Source organism: Pongo abelii, chromosome 13, assembly GCF_028885655.2.
Source record: "Pongo abelii isolate AG06213 chromosome 13, NHGRI_mPonAbe1-v2.0_pri, whole genome shotgun sequence".
NCBI lineage: Eukaryota > Metazoa > Chordata > Mammalia > Primates > Hominidae > Pongo > Pongo abelii.
The window spans coordinates 125,961,884-125,982,363 of record NC_071998.2 but is presented as its reverse complement, the minus strand read 5'-3'; the positions used below and the strand labels follow the sequence as shown (position 1 = coordinate 125,982,363).

Below are 20,480 nucleotides of genomic sequence, written 5' to 3'. Positions count from 1 at the left end.
ACCTGCGCGGCTCGGAGGCGGCGCCCACAGCAGCAGCAGCAGCAGCAGCGGCGGGGGCAGCAGCGGGGCGCCCGGGCGGAGCGGGCTGCGCGCTTTCCAGCGGGTATGGACGTCCATGCCGGCGGGGCGCGGGCCGGGGCGCACAGGGGCGCTCGGAGGCGCGCGGGGACGCACAGGGGCGCGGGTCACGGCCCGGGCAGCGCACTCAGCAGGGACCGCACCACTTTAGGAGGTCATGGGGACCTCGGCACCCCCCGTTCTTCTTTGTGGCGGCGGCTGTTCTGGAAGGGGCGGCTGGCGCGCTCGCCCACGGGCGGGAGGGCTCGACTTTGGCCCGCGGGGCGGCCGGGACCCCGCTGGGCTGGCTCGCCCTCACCTCCTCCTCCTCCTCCAACTCCTTCTCGCCTCCTCCTCGCCGCCGCCGCCCCGCGACCCGCTCCCCGTGTGCGCTCCGCTCCAGTGAGGTCCTGCGCCAGCCGCGGGGACGGAGAGTGCGGACCTCGCCTTCGGCGCCGAGCACTTTTTTCCCCCTTTTCCTCCCTCCCTCTCTCCTGGAAGGCAGCCGCGGAGGCTGTCGATCCCCAACGCCCGCAGCAAATCAGAGCCCGGCGCTGGGCTCGGCGAGGCCAGCCCCCGCCTCCCACTGGGCGCCGCGGGCGAGGGGGTGGGGACAGCGGGCGAGTCGCAGCGAGGAAGGGGCTGGCCCGGGGCGGAGCGGACGTGGGGCGGGCGCTGCCCCCTGTTCTTTCTCTGAGAGCCGGTAGGCGGGCGGGCGTGGGGCGGCCTCGGAGCCCAGGGGCCCACCCTGGTCCCCCCGCTGTTCCCACCCCAGGTGCCCGCACCTGGCCATGCTCCAAGAACCAGTGCAGAGGGGCCCCGAGGTTTGATCACTTCGGGTTAAAAAGAAAGTTGCAGTTTACCCTGCCTAACTTTTTCTTTAACGTGGAGGAGTTCAGAGCTCCTCTTCTGGGTGGAGACTAAACTTCCCATCCAGCCAGATCAGGGCGCCCAAGACTGTGGCCTACGTGTCAACCCTGACCGAGGACCTGCCTCCTAACTGCAGATTGGCACGGGACCGAGCTGGGGTCTGACTTCCCAAGAGCTCCCGGGACCTCCATGTGCTTGGACGAGAACATCTGGGTTATGAATCAGGCGAAGTTTGGCTCTGCGGCCCCCAGGCCCCCACCCCTCACGCCTGCCCACTCCCTGGTGGCCTGTCTGCAATAAAAAGGAAACCAAAGAAGGCATCCCCTTGGGAGTGACAGCTGGCGCAGGGAGAAGGCATACCTGATCGGCTGCTCTCGGGGAAGAGCTGGGGCCCTGATTCTCCTGCCTGGCTTCTTTAAGCCCCTCGGGGTCTCCTCCAGCAGGAGGCCCGCCAGACTCTGGGTGGTAGGTGGGCGTCTCTCCCTCCAGCTTCCCCAGGCCTGGCCCACACCCCTTCCCCAAAGGCTGCAGGGCTAGTTTTTTAAAAGAAGGGAATCAGAATGAATCAAGAACGATTTGCAAACCCTGGGCCATCCCCATTCCCTTTGAACAACCAATTTAGCCAGGGATGCCAGACAGGGCTGGGACTCCCCTCTCCAGTTACATCTCCAGACTGGGCGTGAAATTCCCCAAATGCTCTTTAATTCTCACCATTCTGGAAACAGGAGGTGAGGGAGGCGTCCGAGGTTAGGTTTGCCAGGATAGCCATGGCAGGCTCCAGAGCTGGGTGATAGGTCGCTGTTGCTAACTTGGTGATGAGGCTTTTAGTCTCCATATCTGCCACATGCGCTTGCATAGGTATCATATATTTCACAGGAAAAGAATGAGAAGCTCTTCACACACAGACGTGGGGAGGTGCTTGAGATACATTCAGTAAAGCAAATGTTAGTTCTGACCTATTTCCTTGTTATTTGATTTTATTTTGTTTTACAACTTGTATAAGGCATATGTGATCAGGGAAAAATGTGTGTGAGTTGTGTGCATGTGTGTGTTTGTGTGTGTGCCTATGTGCATGTCTGTGCATTGGTTAACCTGCAGCCACTGGCCCTTTACTTTCCCTGTGGACTTCAATGAGTGAGAAATTCCATCAAACCCCAGCCTCCGTGCCAGCCCCAGCTGTGCTTGGTCCTTGGAGTGCCCCCACCCCTACCAGCAAGGCCAGCTTCACCCCTGAAGACTAGGGGTGCAGACACAGGCCATGGCCTGGTTATCAGAAGAGAGTTCAGTCTTTCTGGTTCCAGCTTCTTTTTCCCCAAGCACAAGTGGGGCTCCTTTCTGACAATCCCATGTGCACATCCGAGCCGGTCAGCAAGCCCTCCTGTAACTCAGAGCCAGCATCTAAACTTTGCCCTGAATTAACACAACTGGCGCCTTAAGATCTGATACTCAATTGACCACCCCAAGGTCCCCCAAAAGTTGACTTCTCAGCAATGATAAGATGGCTCAGGCTTGCAGCTCAAGCAGCCATGAGAGATGCACTTTATCCTCTCTTGGAGAGCAAGTGGTGCGGTGGCTTGGAAAGCTGTCAAATGTGAGTTTCCACCCTCATCTGAGCCTTGAGTTGGGTGGCGAGACGAGTTTCTATCCCACCAGGAAACTCAGAGAGAAGTCCCCAGACTTGGTGGCCTGATGTGTCAGCCAGGGACTATAGGAGAACGGCCCGGCAGTACCAATCAGGATTCAAACTCTGTTACCAAACTAAGAATATCAGCCACATCTTAAGGCTTTTGCCTCACAGTCTTCACCCACACGTGCATCAGTTCTCATGCACCGGTAGGGAATACTGGCATCTCTCCCATCCACAGATGAGGAAATCAGGGGCCAGAGAGGGTAGGGGACTTATCCAGTTATCCGTGACAGAGTCCAGATTTGGACCCAGGTCTCCGTGCTTGGAGCCCAGTGTGCACTGCCTGCCTCCCCATGGCATCCAGACCACACGCCTGCCGCCAGGACCACCCTGCCCAGATTCAGACAACAGCAACTGGTGCAGATTGTCCCAAACTCACCATCTTCCATGCGCTCCCACAATTGAGCAAAACGAGAGTCCTTGGAAAACTGTTTATTGCGTGCGTACTCCTTGCCAACACTGCTCTAGGCTTTAGGGAGTATGTGGTGAGCAAGGTGCCTGGGTCCCTTCTACACTGACCTGCAATGCAGCAGTGACTCCCACGCCCATGCAGAGGTGGCCCCTTTTTTGCATGTGTGTCTTCCTTGTCTTCTGCTATCCATCGTTTCCCATCTAGCCCTCCCTGGCTGCCTGCTCCTGTTCACGGCACTCACCGCAGAAGGCTAACCAGGTCCTGTACCCTGTGTACTCCTGGCCCACCGGGAGTGCCACCACCCATCACTGCGTGTTTCCCACGGTGCCTAGCAGAGAGTGGAGCAGGCCAGGTGCCCTGCACCTTACACGTGGAGTCCGATGGCCCAACTTCTCCTTCCAAGGCTGTGTTTCTTCTCATTTATTTTTCAAGCGGCAGAGCTGTGGTCCGGACAGAGCAGCCATGACAAGCATCAGGTGTTGCCCTCGTGTGGACCTGATGGTTCATCACCAGTCCTGAGGGGTCACACCAGCCTCCCAGAGTCATGTCTGGCTGGAAAATGGCCAGCTGCTTCCCAAGACAAAGGCCTTGAGGGGCAGCCAGATTGTCCCTTCTTCTCCTTCTCCTGGACCCATGGAGGAGGTGGAGGAACACAGTTCTTCATGGAGTGCCTGGAGGCAGATATCTGCTTGCCCTCTAAGCATTTATGGACCAGAGAGTGCTGAAGCGCGGGCCCAGGAGGGCCTGGGTGAGCCATGGCCTGGCAGAGTGGCTGGAAGCTGCCCCACTCTGTCCCATGCAGGGGAGGAGTTCCCTCTAGCTGTGCAAGGAGAATGCTCTGAACCTGCATCCGGCACCTGGGGCTGCAGCTGTGTCCTTCAGCTGATGTCCTGGGACCAGGCCAACTCCAGAGTCACACAGACTCCCGTTAGAATCCCAGCAGCACCAGTCACTAGCCACATGACCTTGGGCAAGAGGATTCTGTCTCTGAGCCTCAGTTTGTTATCTGTGAATGGGAGGTGAAGAAACTGGCCTCTGGGGGGTCCCTGTGAAGCTCAGATGAGAAGGTAGGTGAGGGAGGCCTGGCCACAGTCCCCTCCCTCCCTACTCCCTGCCGCTGGGCACTCATCCTCTTCTGCCTCCTCCAAGCCCCCTGCCGCCCTCCAGGGCTTCACCTGCTTACCTGCATCATCTCATTCAATGGAGCAACAACCCTTTGAGGTAGGAAGAAGCTGAGGCTTGGAGAGGTGAAACTATTTGCTGGAGGCTGAACAGCAAGGGTGTGGCTAAACCCAGTAGCCTGGAACCCAGCCCTTAACCACCGTGCAGCCTACACACCAGCAGCAGAGCGAACCAAGGAGGCGCCGGGTCCGAGGGCCGGCCCGTGGCTGACCGCATGTCCTGCCGGTTCCAGGGGCCCAGACCCCCACTGGCCCTGGTTTACCTTCTGACCCATTGGCCTTGACCAATGCTCCATGTGAGCTGTGGCTTCTCAGCAGACCAGGGGCCACTGCTGTGCCCACAGCGCCAGCAGGACTCTCCCTACGTACTGGAGCGGGGCAGATGGGAGGGAGCCCCTTTCAAGTCAGCGAGCGCTCTCTTTGAAAAATTACTTGGGGAAGGCCGCCACTTTAAAGGCCTTGGACAAAGTGTGTCCTTCATTGCCTTGTTTTTGCAGCCTTCTTCAGCCTGTGTCCGCCAAGTGGAGAGGAGAGGAGAGGGTGAGAGAGGGGCCGGGGCCATGCCCCAGGTCACCAGGCTTCCCGGGTGTGTGAGTCAGCTCGGCCGCCACAGCAGAGTGCCACAGATGGGGCAGCTTAGACAGCAGGGATTTATTCCCTCACAGTCCCGGATGCTGGAAGTCCGAGGTTGAGGTGACGGCAGGGCTGGTTTCAGCCAAGGCTTCCCTCCTCGGCCTACAGACGGCACCATCCCCCCATGCCTTCACACGGTCATTTCTTTGTGTGTCTGTGTCCTCATCTCCTCTTCTTTTGGGAACCCCAGTCAGTTGGATGAGAGCCCACCCTAATGATCCCACTTTAACTTAATTATTTTGTTAAAGGCCCCATCTCCAATCACAGCCACATTCTGAGGGGCAAAGCTTCAATGTACGAATTTTAGGGGGACACAATTCATCCCCTTAAAACTGGATTCCTGCAAAACAGTCCCAGTCCGTGGGCCCTTAGCAGAAATCTGAGGATTAAGGAGCTCTGTTTTCTGGCACAGTAGAGACCTTTACCCACCCAGGTGCTCTCCTGTTGTGGATTCTGACACCCCAAGGCAGGGGCAGGCGTGAGGGGTGCGGACTCTGGCCAGTGGGAGGGGACTCTGGCCAGTGAGAGGGGACCCTGGCCAGTGGGAGGGAACTCCGGCCAGTAGGAGGGGACTCTGGCTTCTGATGAATGTGTACCACCCTGTCTCCTTGTCCCTCTAGCACATAGGCTGAACCTCTCTTCGGTGGCACTGTCCACCCTGGGTGTGAGAGTAGGGCCAGCAGGAGGGCCCAAAACACCAGTGCAGATGCAGCATCTCCTCCAAAAGGCTCCAAGCCCACTCTAGAGTCTCCTCTCTTTGCTTCCCTCCCCACAGCAAATTGCCCTCCCCTTTCTGAGTGAGGTGCCCCCGCCCATGCCGCCTGTTTGGAGCACATTCTGTTCTGGATATGAAGGTGTGCATGTGAATAAGTCAGTCTTTGGGACAGATGTGTCTGGGAGCAGGTGTGCATGGGAGCAGCGGTGCACAGGGGTAGGTGTGTATTGGAGCAGGTGTGCATGGGGCAGGTGTGTACTGGAGCAGGTGGGCACAGAAGCAGGTGTGGCTGGGGGCACACAGTCAAGCATGGTAGGTGGGGGCACAGGCCTTGGGACACTGTGTGGTCACATCTGTATATCCTTGGGCTTCCGGAGAAGCAGTGGGTCTGACCTCAGTCTCCCCAGTCCAAGCCTGCAGCCTGTGCTCCATCTAGATGTGGGTGAGAGGGGGCGAGAGGGGGTGAGAGTGGGTGAGAGTGGGTAGGAGAGGGTGGGAGGGGGTGAGAGGAGTGAGCTGGGAAGAACCCGGGCAGGCTGTGGTCCAATGAACTCCAGGCCCCATGATTCCATTGAAAATGCAATCTGCTGACTCAGTGGTTTACTTGTAGCCCTTCCCCCACACCTGAACTTCTGCCACTTTGTGAAGCTGAAGCCCCTTCCTCCTCCCCAGCCCTCAGCCTTCCCCAACCCAGAGTCCAGCAAAAGAGCTGTTCTCCTCCCAGAGCTCCCATCCCGGGACACCATGGTGCCAGGACCCACAGCCCAATTTATTGAGCCACACAAGCAGGACCAGACACAGCTGGCCCTGGCATCTGATCAAACACACACACGCAACTGGAGGTTGGAGGCGCTTTTCATCATGGCAGCTTCTCAAGCATGGCGGCTCATGCTCTTTATCATGGTCTGAAGAAGGCCAGGAAGCAGGGCTCTCAGCAGCTGAGGGGCTGCCCCTCCTTCAAGCCCAGGGACAGAGCAGCATAAATCACCAAGGGATGGAGCCATGACATCTATGGCTGAAACAGCCTGGCTGTCCCTTGGCTGCGCCTGGCCCTCCCATCTCACTGGCCCTGCTCTGCTGTGCAGCACAGATCTGTTTCCATGTCACGTCTACGCAGGCCTGATTTTACTGGACCTGGATATCCCATCAGGTGCCAAGTAAACCCTGCAAAATAATGGAATTTCCAGGCAAGAGAGCCCATGACGAACACCAAACAGACTTTAGATATGTAGAGTGAGTTCGCAATTAATTCAGGCCACAGTGTGCCAAGACACATTTCCAAACTGGGCCTGGATTGGCATGTCATCCTCCAGGAGAATATGTTAGAGATAAAGGTTGAGTTTGCAGCCCAAGAGAAAGGTCGGTTGGAAAGACCCCCGCTATTAAATCTTTTAAAGAACCATCTGCATAGGTGGAAAGAGATGCCTCGCAGTCAATGCGCTGATCCCCGGGAGTCAACAAGATCACCCAGGTGAAACAGCATTTGAGGGTGTCTGTGACGATTCCCCACCTAGGGATCTCACTGAAGCTTTCCCACCATCCGACGAAGGTGAGGGCAGGCATGACCACAGAACCTGGAGCAAGTGGTGTCCTGGATGTGAGTCTGCCTCAGCAAGGGGCCCGAGGCTGCAGCCTCCCCACGCTGGCTCAGGTTCTCCTCTGGAAAGTGGGGACAGCAGTGCACCCCTGCATAGGACGCTGTGGAGGTTATCCGAGATAACACACAGACTGTGCCGGGCACAGAGCAGAGGCTCAGAAAAGGCTCCATCCGTCCTGCTTCCAGCAGCTTCATGATCGACTGGGGAAACTGAGTCTCAGAGGGTGAAACCACTTAACTCGGAGGTGTAGGAGTTGGAGACAGCCCCACCCCATCTGGGCACAGAGCTCTTTCCATGACCAACTGCCCCAGCGACGCTCCAGGATGCCACGAGAATAAGGCGGTGGTACCAGCAGAAATGCCTGTTAGCTGGAGGCTTTCTCAGAAAGTCAGGAGCCAGGGCTCCACACTGTAGAGGGGGGGTTGGCCCAGATCCCCTCAGGGCCCAGACTCCCCTGGCGTCTGTCAAGAGTATGGTTTGCTGACAGCACACAGCTGAGTTCCTTGCCAAAACTGCCTTTTACTGGAGGTTAGACCCCTTCCCTGCTCAAGGGCAGCCCACACCCAAGGACCGGTCATGAAGAAGGTTCAAGGTCCTGTCCCTTTTCCTGAATGTGGGACAACTCAGAAGGGTGGTCCCTGCTTCCGAGCATTGCGGTCGGCGGGCTCCGTGAGGTCTCTGCAGAATGTATGCACCTGCACCCCGGCTCGCTGCCATCGCCCCCCCACAGGCCTTGTTTCCAGAGCCTGCCCAGAAAACCCAGAGCCTCAGAGTCAGCTACCAAGGACCCTGACGTAAACACTGTCCTCCTAGACACTTCTCCCTACAGACAGGGGTCAGCAGGGCCCAGGCTCAGGGCCCAGGGGTTTAGGAAGTAGGGATGCTTATGTGAGCATGTCCCATAAGGATACAAGAGGAGGAGGGGCATCTTGGGGCTAGGTGCCACCCCTCACTGATGCCATCCTGGACTCTTTCCCCCCTGCAGAGGGAATGCACATGCCCAGGCCCAGAGGAAGCCAAAGAGGGCCACCCCAAGGAGGCTGTGATGGAACAGGGAGGAGGTGGCCTGGGGGCTAAGGGGCTGGAGACAGGAGGGTGGGGCGGCTGGCACAGGGAAAGGAGGGCGGGGTGGCTGGCACAGGGCAAGTCAATCTAGGCAGGGAGTTTGTATCCTTCCCGAAGAGAATGGGGATGCGTAGAAGGTTTTAAGAGGAGAAGGCTATTTCACACTTGCATCCTGGAAAGATCTCTGACTTCAGTGTTGAGGATTGCTTAGAGGAACAAGAAGTGGGGCTCAAGTCAGAGGCAGCTATGGTTTCCAGGGAGAGGGGAGACGGGTGGGATGCCTTCCAGTACATGGTGGAGGAGGAATCGGCTGGGACTCGCCAGCAGCAAGGGCAGCGGTGCCCAGGACCCTGCCCAGGCTGTGCCTCTCATCATTTGAAGGCCTTTGCCTTGGACACTGTCAGCTGCAGAGTGCACCTCCGGCCAGGCACCACGCAGCCCCTCCAGCTCCCCCGCGAGGTAGGCACTGTGGCCCTGCCTGTTCCCAGACACGGTGTATCAGTCTGTTCCCACACTGCTATGAAGACATACCTGAGACTGGGTAATTTATAAAGAAAAGAGGTTTAATTGACTCACAGTTCCGCATGGCTGGGGAGGCCTCAGGAAACTTATAATCATGGCGGAAGGCACCGCTTCACAGAGTGGCGGGAGAGAGAATGTGTGCTGGGCAAAGTGGGGAAGCCCCTTATAAAACCACCAGATTTTGTGATAACTCACTCACTATCAAAATAACACCCTTACAATTCAATGACCTCCACTTGGTCCCGCCCTTGACGTGTGGGGATTATTACAATTCAAGGTGAGATTTGGGTGGGGACACAGAGCCAAACCATATCACATGGGAACCATGGCCCCCATCACTCAGGACCCTGTGCAGGGCCTCCCACAGGGAGCAGAAAGCAGAGTGTATCCAGGAACCTCTCTCGGATATTTTCCATACCATCACCTCCTTCACATGGTCTGACACACGGCAGTCACCCACCCCCCATTCTCCTGGCCCTTGGCACTAACTCCCCTGTGAGGGAGGCAAAGGCCACAGTTCCCACTTCACAGATAAAGAAACTGAGGCCTTGAGATAGGCCTGATTTGTCTCAGGTAGGAAACCAGCGCGTCTGCCCAGGTCTGGCAAGAGCCCCCGTGAGTGACCTATGAGATTCAGGTGGTGCGTTCTTCCCTCGGAGAGGCAGGGCTGCCTGCTGGTTACACACACCCTAACCATACTTCCTGGCCCACTTATATCAGGCCTCATCAAAAATCCCCATCCATGGGGCCTTGGGGACCGCCTTCCTGAGCCGGGTGCTAAGAGGTTTCATGGATTCACTGTCTCATCCATCCTCTCACCATGGCCATGTGGTGGGAGCCGACAGACACTGAAGACCTGGGGTGTTAGGTGGCTTTGGGAAAGTCATTCTGCAATTCGAACTGGGTCCCCCAAGTGCAGGGAGCTCACCGTGACTTTTGCGCTTCACTGTGGGATGCATATTTACATGCATCCTGGCCCCCAGGCAGACCCTGAGAATACGTGGCTGCTCATCTGGGGCAAGGCCTGGGGCTGTTTGACGTCATGCGAGCACACCCTCCGCCTCTCAGGGCAGTGTTCAGGCGGGACAAGGATGCCCTGCTCATTGGCTGAAACAGCCAAGCTTCATTTGTTAAAAATTCTAGTCCTTGAGCCACGCCAACTTCATTATGGTCCTTGCCTCGGAGTCCTGGAGCTGCCATAAGAAAATACCACAAACAGAGAGGCTTAAAACAGCAGAAATGTTTGTCTCCCAGTTCTGGAAGCCAGAGGCTTGAGACCTGGATGGTGCAGGGCCACGTGCCTCAGAGGCTTCTCCCTGCCTGCTCCGGTCCTGGCAGCTCCAGGCCTTCCTCGTGTGGCTCCAATCTCTGCCTTCATTTCACACCACCTGTCGTCAGGGGATGCTGTTGTTTTGGCCTCCTCTGCCTCCATCTTACAAGGACACCTGGCTGACCGGGCCAGCCTGGCTAATCCAGGAGGATGTCCTCATCTCAGGTCCTTAAGCTGATTGCATCTGCACGGACTCTTTTTCAAATAAGGCCATCTTCACAGGTTTGGGGTCTGGGATATGGGAGTAGATTTTGGGAGCCACCTTTCAACCCTGTATTAGTCAGAGTTCTCTAGAGGGACAGAACTAATAGGGTAGCTGTACATATGAAGGGGATTTTATTAAGGAGAATTGACTCACACGATCACAAGGTGAAGTCCCACCATAGGCCATCTGCAAGCTAAGGAGCCAGGAGGCCAGTGTGAGTCCCAAAACCTCAAAAGTAGGGAAGCCCACAGTGCAGCCTTCAGTCTGTGGCCGAAGGCTCAAGAGCCCCTGGCAAATCACTGGTGTAAATCCAAGAGTCCAAAAGCTGAAGAACTTGGAGTCTAATGTTCAAAGGCAGGAAGCACCCAGCACAGGGGAAAGATGGAGGCTGGAAGACTCAACCAGACTTTTCCTTCCATGTTCTTCTCCCTGCTTTATTCTGGCCGTGCTGGCAGCTGATTAGATGCTATCCACCTGGATTGAGGGTAGGTCTGCCTCTCCCCATCCACCGACTAAAATGTGAATCTCCTTTGGCAACACCCCCACAGACACGCCCAGGAATAGTACTTTGCATCCTTCAATCCAATCCAGTTGACACTCAGTATTAACCATCACAACGCACTACATTCCAGGACACAATAAAATAGGCCTCTGTACCCCACGTCTTCCTGTGCTCTCCAGCTTTGGAGGCTGAGAAGACATGGGGTGGAGACGGCCATGGTTTGGAGCAAAGGGGGGTTAATGGTGCCTGCTGTGCAGCTGGGTGTTGGGGGCAGAGACCTGTCCCCAACAGGAGGGTTCAAGCTGGCAAGAACACACGGGCAACCTGGTCAGAGGCTGCGTGCGGTGGCGCAGTGCTCATGCGAGACACACGCCGTCTGGGGCTGTTATTTTTTCCAGCAGGCTCTAGTTTTATTTGTTTTCATTTTTAGTATTAAACCAATATTTTTAATGGAAATATCTTCCAAATTAGATTTTCTTCCATAAGAGGAAGTGAAAAGGGATATAGAATTTAAAATGACTCTCAAACTGGAGTCAAACCCAGAAGCCATATGTATTCCACCCTCAAAGTCTTTGAGCCTGGTCCACAAGCTGAGCCTCCGGGAGGGTTCTCGGGCCACAGAGAAGCAGCAGGAGGAGACAGAGGAAGAGTCCACACAGGAGGTGAACACTCAGGCTCGGAACCCTAAAAGCAGGCTGAGGGCCACAGTGCCCAGGTGGAGGAGCCACACAGGAGGGGAGCACTCAGGCTGAGAGCCCTGGAAGCAGGCTGAAGGCCACAGCGCCCGGGTGGAGGAGCCAGGACCCCCTCCCAGCCCATTCCTCCAGGGCACCGTCTCTTTCACTTCCACCTTCCAGCAAAAACAGGGCTGATCAGATGCCCAGGGCCTGGCAGGGGCACAGGACAGGAGCGTGGGCAGGGAAGCTCGGCTGCGGCAGGCCAACAGTGGCTCCTGAAGAGAGGCCCACACTCACGCCCCGAACCCCTGGATATGATCTTATTTGGAAAAAGGGTCTGTGCAGGTGCAATTAGGTTAAGGACTGTAAATGAGGCCATCCTCCTGCATTTGCCTCATGGGCCCTAATCACCACCCCCAGTGTCCTTATAAGAGAGAGGCAGAGGAGATTAAAAGCCAGGAGAAAAGCCATGTGAACACAGAGGTGGAGTCTGGAGTATGGTGGCCACAAGCCAAGGAGCACCTGGAGCCCCTAGAGCTGGAGAAGGCAGGAGGGTGCTCCCCTGGAGCCCCTGGGGGTGCAGCCCTGCCGACGCCCTGGCTGCGGACTCCGGGCTCCGGCGCTGAGGGAAGAGATCTGTCTCCAGCCTTTGAGGCTGTGCTCCTTCCGTCCTGTGGTGGCCGCAGGACTCACCCATACAGCCTTCTGAGCTCAGGGCTCAGTGGGCAGGCCCACAGCGTGGGGCACCTGGAAGGGCTGGGACAGCACCAGCAGGGGAGGGGCTGGGGGCAGGAAGTGCCAGGCGGCAGGTCGGGCAAACTGTGCCAAGACCCCTGTGCGACTGGGCCAGGGACTTGGCCCTCGGCATCTCTCCCATGCCTGGCCAGTGAGGCTGATCAAGAAGGCACCAGGCCTGGGCCAGCCCCAGACAGGCTGGAGACAGGGGGCCAGCCAGAGAGGCCTACACATCTGCTGTGGCCACTCTGGGCTGGACTCCTGGAAGAAGAGGATGGGCTCAGAGGCAGGAGCAGGCAGGCTGCCCACCCAGTCCAGACAGGGAGCAGGTCACACCCATGAGCCGTTTTCCTGCCAGGCGCAGGGCTGGGAATTCTCATGGATGCAGGGTAGGCCCTGCCCGGGATGTTATTCAAATACTGGGGCAGCGACACCCAGACCAAACTGCCCCAGCTGCAGGAGCAATCCCACCACGCCACAGGGGCCTGGAGGCTTCTGCAGCCAGAAGTGCGAGCTGGGCAGGGGTCCGCAGAGGAGCTGCAGGGGAATGGGCCTGGGGGTGACGCACAGGGTGAGCGGTGGGAGCATGTGCAGCCTCCATCCGAGGGGCACAGGGGCGGCTCGCCCACGTCGGCATCAGCCGAGGCAGCTATGAGGCATGAATTTCTGGTGAGGGCGAATGAATGTTCTTCTGATTGCTTCTATTTGGCTGGGGGTCGGGGGTGAACAGGAAGGGAAGGAAAGGCAGTGCATGGTCCTCTAGGGAACAGCCAGGGAAGGGGGGCCGTGCTTACTTCGCTTGAGTGACCATGAGCTTCAGTGGAGATGGTCACTCGGCTGTGTGCCCTCCTTCAGCCATACATGTCCATGTGGGGCTGCGCTGAGTGGACAGAGGGTGAGAGCCAATCAGAGGCCACTGACATGAGTGTGACGCATGTGTCTGTCTCTGAGTACAATGTGTGGAGAGGGTTAGTGTGCCCCATAGATGTTCAAACGGAAGGCACAGCCATAGCTGATTAGAATCGTGTTGCTGTTCACATCCATTCTCCTTAAATAACCTTGAGAAAGAACTATTTGCCCCAAGTCTTGTGCAAATTCCCAGGAAGAGAAATTTCTTACATGTCTCTGCCTTCTATGTACCTGACATATCCTCCTGAATACGGTGTGGAGTGGGTTGGAGGGTGGCCCCAAAAACAACAGGTCCACATCTAACTGGAAACTGTGGCTGGGGCCTTATCTGGAAAAATGAGTCTTTGCAGATGCAGGTAAGTTAAGGGTCTTGAGATGAGATCATTCTGGGTTATCCAGATAGGTCTTAAATCCAATGACAGTGTCCTCATAAGAGACACATAGCGGAGACACTGGGAGAAGAGGAGGGCTTGTGTGAAGACGGAGGCAGAGGCTGGAGCGATGCGGCCACAAGCCAAGGAAAACTTGAAGCCACTGGGAGTTGGAGGAGGCAGGCAGTCCTCCCCAGGGGCCTCTGGAGGGCAGCAGCCCTGCTGACATCTGTATTTCATACCTCTGTCCTCTGGAACTATGGGAGAGAACATTTGTGTTGTTTGAAGTCCCCTCGTTTGTAGCATATTGTGCAGGACACTAACATGCTGTTTCATGTAGGTTTCCCACTTCCCCATCTACAGACCCAAAGCTCAATGCTGTAAGAGCCCGGCGGGGTTCCCACTAGGGCTGAGATGGTGACGTGGCGTCCACCCGCCTGTCAACACCCCACTCTCCCCTGCACAGTAGCTGCCGCGGTCTTTCTGCTCCAGGGTACAGCTGTCTCAGGTACCCTGCGCCGTGAGCAGACCACCCATCCTCGGCGTCTCAGACGCGCCCACCCACCTGCCTGAGCTCAGAAAGTGCTGGCTGTGCAGCCCGAGCGTGCCATGGGCTTCCACTCGGCATTCACATCTCACCTCTCGGCTTAGGAAAACCCACGCCTTGCGCCAAGGAAAATGAAGCAGAATGTTGTGCAGCGTTAATGAGACCATGGGCCTGGTCATCTCCTGGCTGCTGCCCCCTGGGGAGGCACTTCCATTCACCAGGGCGCCCCGCCAAAGCCCCTGCCCGATGAGGAATTTTCCCCGCTTTGAAGCTGGTGGGCCTGTGCCAGTTTGGAACACGGGGATCCAGCTCCTTGCGGGAGAATAAAAGCAACTCGCAGACAGTAAATGCTGGCAGAGATTCAGTTCTCTTTATTTTTGTCAACAAGGAGATTTGTTTTAATGGGAACCAGCAGATTTTCCACTCCTGCAGGTCTCAACAGCAGCAGCCCGGCTTCCACCCCAGGTGGGACAGCTGCGAATCTGGGGATGGTGGGGATGGAGGGAAGGATGGGGAAAGAGGGAGTGCGTCCTAGGGAGAAGGGGCCTCAGCAGCAGCAGGGCCACTCCCGTCTCTCTCCTGGCCTTGCGCCCCATCCCGCACGTCACCCTCCAGCTCACTGGCCCTCTGTTTCAGGCATCTGATGCCACTGTCCTCCAACGTCATTCTCCTCTTTGTGAGCTGACCTCAGGGCAGGACACTGACTCCTTTCCCTCCCTTGTAAGGAGGAGGGTAAAGGAGCAGAAATGCTTCCTGCAAGATGATCACGTATCTTAGGCAAAGTACTCAGCCTCTCTGTGCCTCGTTTTCGTCATCTGTAAACTGGGGAACCTCAAAGGGTTGTCATGAGGATTCCGTGAGATAATAAGTGCCTGCAGAAGCAGCTGGATTCACACGTGCTAATATCAATCAGGCTTCAGCCTGGACAGGGAGAGCTGATCAGAGAGGCTCTTGGTTGTGTGTGTGTTTCTGACCCAGCCAGGGTGCAAACTTCAGACACTTAGGGGCCCGGAGGCTGGTAAGAGTCCCACAGCTGGACCAGGCTGCCTGAGCTGCCGTTCTCCGTTACTCTGTAGACCTTGAGGCCCTGGCAGCCTCACCTTGACACTGACCCACTGCTTCACTTGAGTTGGTCCACCTTCCTGGCCTTAGGAGAGGGCCGGTTGTTCCGGCTTGCTGCAGCCAACAGTGCATGTCTCTTCTGAAGTCTGTGTTAAAATCTGCCTCAGCCGGAGAGCTTACACCACAGAAATAGGCAGATGCAGCAAATTAAGGCCTTTTCCCTGAAGAGTGAGTCAGTCATTAAGCACTCGGCAGCACCCGCTGGTTCCACCCCAGCGGTCGCCCGCTGATATTGGCCTGCCCTCCTGGGGGCCCGGGTTTCCTTCCCTGCACCCTCCTGGTGATGTGGCAGGCCCTTGGGCTCCTGCTGACGTTGGCCTGCCCTTCTGGGGGCCTGGGGTTCCTTCCCTGCACCCTCCCGGTGATGTGGCAGGCCCTCGGGGGAGGATGGGAAGTTCAATCATCCCGTTATCCATGTTAAAAGCCCGGATTTCCTGTGGGGTGGCCATCTGCCTTCTTAAGAAGCTGTCTTTCCTAAACAGCTGCCTGCAGATATTTGCATGGCCGTCACGGGGAGCAGGATTATTCCATATGGGCCAGGAGGAGAAAGGGAACATCGCTGCGTGGATGTTCGGGGAAGCAGTTTTGCTTTCACTCCGCATATGTCGTGGGGTCACAAAGGCCCTTCCCAGGCCCGTTTCTCTTTTCTGAGGACCCCTCAAAACTCCGCTCACTTAAAGAGTACAGAGATACTGTCGTTGCAAAGCCCCTGCTGTGGCCACTTATGAAGGGTGCCTATCCCTGCCCGTGCTTCTGTCACCCAGAGGCCCTCCCAGGGAAAGGAGAATACATGGCCAGCTCTTGACACAGGCCTGCTGAGAATTCAATGTCTGGCCACCGGTATGTCCCAGGCCCACGTTCGCATCAAATCATAGAACCACTGGGAGGACTCTCAGAGGTGTCGTGTTAACTTTCAGCAACTCCCCCTGAAAGGAGGCTGATTTCTTCATCAAAGCCCCCAGCTGAGGCTTGCTGAGTGGGGACGCTGTCCCTGCCTGCATGGGGTCCGGAGCTGCTTTGGTGAATGGCCAAACTGTCGGCCTGCATTGAGACTGGCCACTGGACAGCCTGGATACAAAACATGCTGTTTTGTTTGTTTGTTTACCTTTGAAACAAATTAAAACAATTAAGGCTAGATTTAAAACTGGGTTGATTGACAGCCTTTTGGGGGCAGGGTCAGTGCCTGAAGATGAATCGTGAGTTAATGTCACACGAAAAGGTTGGGTCTTATCTGGGGAATGGAAGTATTTCACTTCCGTGTTGTTTCTGGTTTATCCAGTGCTTTCAGACAGGCCCACGAGGAAAGTAAGCGCAGCACAGGGAAGCCACGGGTGGGCCCAGCGTGGCGCTATGTGGGGCGAGGCTGAGAGGAGAGCTCAGGGCTCCTGGCCACTGCCTCCGTCTTCGTTCCCATGTGGAATGGCGACTTTCCTCTTTCAATAAGGATAGCGTAGTTCAGTTAATAGATTCTGCACGTGGAGTGTCACATCTGCCGGGCGCCGTGTGGTTACTCAAGACTCAAATTGCAGTTTATAATTGTCACAGTCCTGGGAACGCGAATGCTGTGAGGCTGGAAGCTTGCAGGGAGGAAATCTCCAGGCCGGAGTTTGGACCAAGCCTTCCCAGGTCCACGGCCACGTTCCGTCTCTGTCTTTGCATCCTAACACCTTCAGTGCTTAGGGAATTAAGCAGCTCTCCCCTGAGCCTAGACCTCTTATTGGCTTGACTTGGGGTCAGAGAAAACTGGGCTTCTCGCTAAGAAGGAACATGTAGGCTTCTGTTCAAACATACATGTAGGTGTGGATCTGAGAGGCTGCTGGGCCTGCGTGAGGAAGCATTTGCTGCAGAGTCAGGAGGACTTGGGGGTCCATTTATTGCCGAATCCAAATGACTGACCTACTTTCTCTCCTCCTCTTTGGAATGAGACTTACTCTCTCCAGAAAGGCTGTGCCCCGTCCACTGTACCCTCCAGGCTGCATGACTCAATCGCAGGAAACTCAGTCCCTCCCAGTGATGAGCAATGGTGCTGGCGGGTGGGTGTCTGGAGGGACTGAGACAGCTCCCCTCCTCTGCAGAGAGACTGTTTTCAATGACCAGAGTGTGGGGAGGTCAACAGACATGCCTCACACCGCAGCCTCACTGGCAGGGCCAGCTGGTGACTCAGGGGCATGCAGGCGTGCAGAACTTCAGGTAGATGGTGGGCCCTGAGCTGCAGAGGCGGGGGCAAGCGAGAGCAGGACCCAGGAAGAGGCACCCAGCCGGGCGGTGTTTGAGCGGAGTGCCAGAAGGTAAGCTTGGATGGTGTTGGCCTTTCTGAGGCAATGTGGTGGCTGCTGTGGGCTTCCGGAATGTCCTGGTGGCTTCCGGAACATCTACAAGTCCCCGTGCACATAGATGCTGCAAGAGGCAGACCAGATGGCTGGTGGATTGTCCCATTTCTTCTTAGAAAAGCTGAATTTTTGTTTTCTGTTCTGAAGAAAGAATCTCGGAGAATTTGAATGCCCACACATAAAATAGAGCAGAAGCTGACTATATTCTTCCTACATTGCAGTGGGGGTCAGCAAACAGCCTGAGAGACCAGTGAACAAACCCTTGCACGTCAGTCCTGGCCAGTCATGTGACCTTGGGCAATTTACTTATCCCCCCTGAACTTCAGCTCCTCCTCCCTGGGCAAGTCACGCTGTGAGTGTCTCCCATGCCAGGCATGGAACAGCTCTGCGAATCTCAGCTGTCAAATGTAGACCTGACCCTCGTTCAGTGCTGCCTGAGACCAGGGGCTTTGCCAGCTCGGCCGTTCTGCAACTGCGCTGTGCAATGTGGTAGCCGCTGGCCAGATGTGGTTACTTAAATATTCACTTAAAAGTCATTACAATTAAGCAACATTTAAATTCAGTTTCTCCATCACACGAGCCGCATTTCAAGTGTCAATGGCCACATGTGTGTAGTGGTTACTAATCGCCCCGCCTACATATAGGATGTTTCCATTGGTGCAGAGTTCTACTGGATGTCGGATGGCATCAGTCCGGAACCTTGGGGGACCCACAGTCAGCTGGGACACTGGCCAAAACTGCAGACCCCTGCACTGCCCTCTACAGATTCTACTCAGTGGAGTCCTGGTGATGTTCCCCAGAGTGCCAGGACCAGACGTGGAGCCATGCCCACCACTCTGACAGCTGCTTCCGCCGAGTGACACGCGGAACAGAGAGGCACTTTGACGGACAACACAACTGAGGCCCAGCAACCTGCCGAGGCCCCACAGCCAGGGAAGGAGCTGCCCATTAGGCAGGGGTGGAGGGGAGGATGTTTGCTCCTCTTATGAGAAGCCTCGGCCCCCATGCCTGCCAGGGGACAGGGACTGGCATCCTTGACTCCTTGGTCTCCCCAAACTACAGTGTGCTGCATTCTGGACACACAACATGGTAGGGCCGGGTGTTTCAGTGTGAAGCCCAGTGGCGCCGGAACACAGGACCTGTCATAGACCCCGTGTGCTAGCCCAGTCCACTGAAAACCATCCCTGGCCCTCCAGAACATTTGAATGGAAGTGACTTCCAAATAGAGGGAACTGGCGAGGGAGCCAAGAGCCCATTTCTTGCAAATGAATCATGTAGGGCTGGCTCCAGCCTGGCCCCGGGTTTCTACAGGACTGATGCTTGTTTCTGTTCATTCAGAGCCGCAGTCATCTCTGGATTCGCTTGAGTTCTGGAAAATTCATCAGTGCGGCCCAGAGGAGGGCTCTGAATACGCGTCTGTTGGACTGTGCGGCCGCCGCAGCCGTTCTGCAACCTGCAGAGCCTCTTCCTGCAGCCCTGGTCATCCTCCCAGGCCACCATTGCCAAAGAACTTTTCCAGTTAACTCAAGCCCAAGGCGTTCTGCAGTCCCAAGCCAGTCCTTCACATGACTGTTAGCAGATGCCACGCCATGCCGGATGGTTCCATGTCTCCATTCAGTCACCAGATCTCCGAAGTGCACCAGCTCTGGCCAGCTTGGCTGCTAGCACTGCAGTGACAAAGCAGGACAAAGCACAGACCCTGCCTTTGCAGAGTTCCAGTTTGGTGGCAATGACACCCTTGTCAGCAGCTGGCTGCAGCACCAGAGATGCCCCATACAAAGCCCATACAAAGCAGTGTGCATGCCAGAGAGGCTGTGATGAATCCTGTGGGAGCAAGAGGAAGGCCGGCAGAGAGGGGCAGAGAGAGGAGGGAAAGAAGAGAAAGAGGAGGGGAGAGGAAGGAGACAGGAATGGAGACAGGGAGGAAGGCAGGGAGAGATGGGCAGAGAGAGGAGGGGAAGAAGAGAAAGAGGAGGGGAGAGGAAGGAGACAGGGTTGGAGGCAGGGAGGAAGGCAGGGAGAGAGGAGCAGAGAGAGGAGGGAAAGAAGAGAAAGAGGAGGGAGGAGAGGGAAGGAAGGAGACAGGGATGGAGGCAGGGAGAAAGGCAGGGAGAGAAGGGCAGAGAAAGGAGGGAAAGAGAAGAGAAAGAGGAGGGTGGAGGAAAGAGACAGGGATGGAGGCAGGGAGGAAGGCAGGGGGGAAGGGGCAAAAAAGGAAGGAGGAAGGAAATGGGAGAAGCAGAAAGAGGAGGATGGAGAGGAGGAAGGAATGATGGAAAGGAGGGAGGGAAGGACGGAGGGCAGGAAAGGAGGGAGGGAAGAAAGAGGGCTTTGTGGAGGAAGAAGTACCCGTGCTGAATGAGGCTGGAAGAATTAAACGATGCCTGGAAGCTCAAACTTTGAACAAAGCACAGAAGCCCCTTCCAGGGAATTGCCCCCTCCAGGGAATTGCCCCTTCCAGGGTGTTGCAACTTCCAGGGAGTTGCACCTCCCAGGAGGTTGTGTGTGGGTCATCAGAGGATGGAGAGGCATGGAAGGCAATGGTGGGCAGCCGGGCTGCTAATCACCAAGGGCGTTGTCTGCTGTCACTGGTGTGATTTTTGTCCAGAATTGTCATTACAATGAATTAAAAGCTCAAGCCAGCTTTTTCTGCGTAGCCCCTGCTCCTCAATGTGGGATGTGGAGCCTGGCACATGGGTGCCCTGAGGGGTACCCCAAAAGGCTCAGGGCTCTCAGACCAATGTAGAACTACCCTGAATCCAGCTGAACACACAGACCCAGGTGCCCCTGTGCAGCTGGCCTGCCAGGGGGCAGCTCTCCTCCTGGCCACACACTCAATCCCACCGGGTCCAGCTTTGTCCCCGCATCTCTGCAGCAGGTCTGCCCCGATGACTCACACACAGGCAAGAATCATGTTAATTTAGAGCGAGGCTGTTTAACCTCAGCACTACTGTAATGGAGCCAAGTCACTTTTTGTCATGGGAGCTGCCCTGTGCATTGCAGGGTGTGGAA

General features: G+C 56.3%; 1 protein-coding gene and 1 long non-coding RNA gene across 4 annotated transcripts in view; one reads left to right on the top strand and one right to left on the bottom strand.

The window, feature by feature from the left end:
- COL5A1 (collagen type V alpha 1 chain) overlaps positions 1–569 on the bottom strand; it is a 210,226-nt gene extending 209,657 nt beyond the window's left edge. Inside the window, exon 1 of one of the 2 annotated variants that reach the window (XM_024251846.3) lies at positions 3–569. In XM_024251846.3, coding sequence (XP_024107614.3) covers positions 3–117 — 115 coding nt within the window. In that variant the 5' untranslated portion in view covers positions 118–569. The remainder of the gene's footprint in view (positions 1–2) is intronic. The other variant, XM_024251845.3, reaches the window with a different exon arrangement.
- A 16,605-nt stretch (positions 570–17,174) lies between these two features.
- LOC134759808 (uncharacterized) lies at positions 17,175–20,124 on the top strand. 2 transcript variants are annotated; one of them, XR_010136624.1, is made up of 2 exons: positions 17,175–17,426; positions 18,132–20,124. It is a non-coding gene; the product is annotated as an uncharacterized LOC134759808 (long non-coding RNA). The 2 variants fall into 2 exon arrangements; XR_010136625.1 differs by having other exon boundaries at positions 17,181–17,426; positions 17,690–20,124.
- Positions 20,125–20,480: the final 356 nt, after the last annotated feature.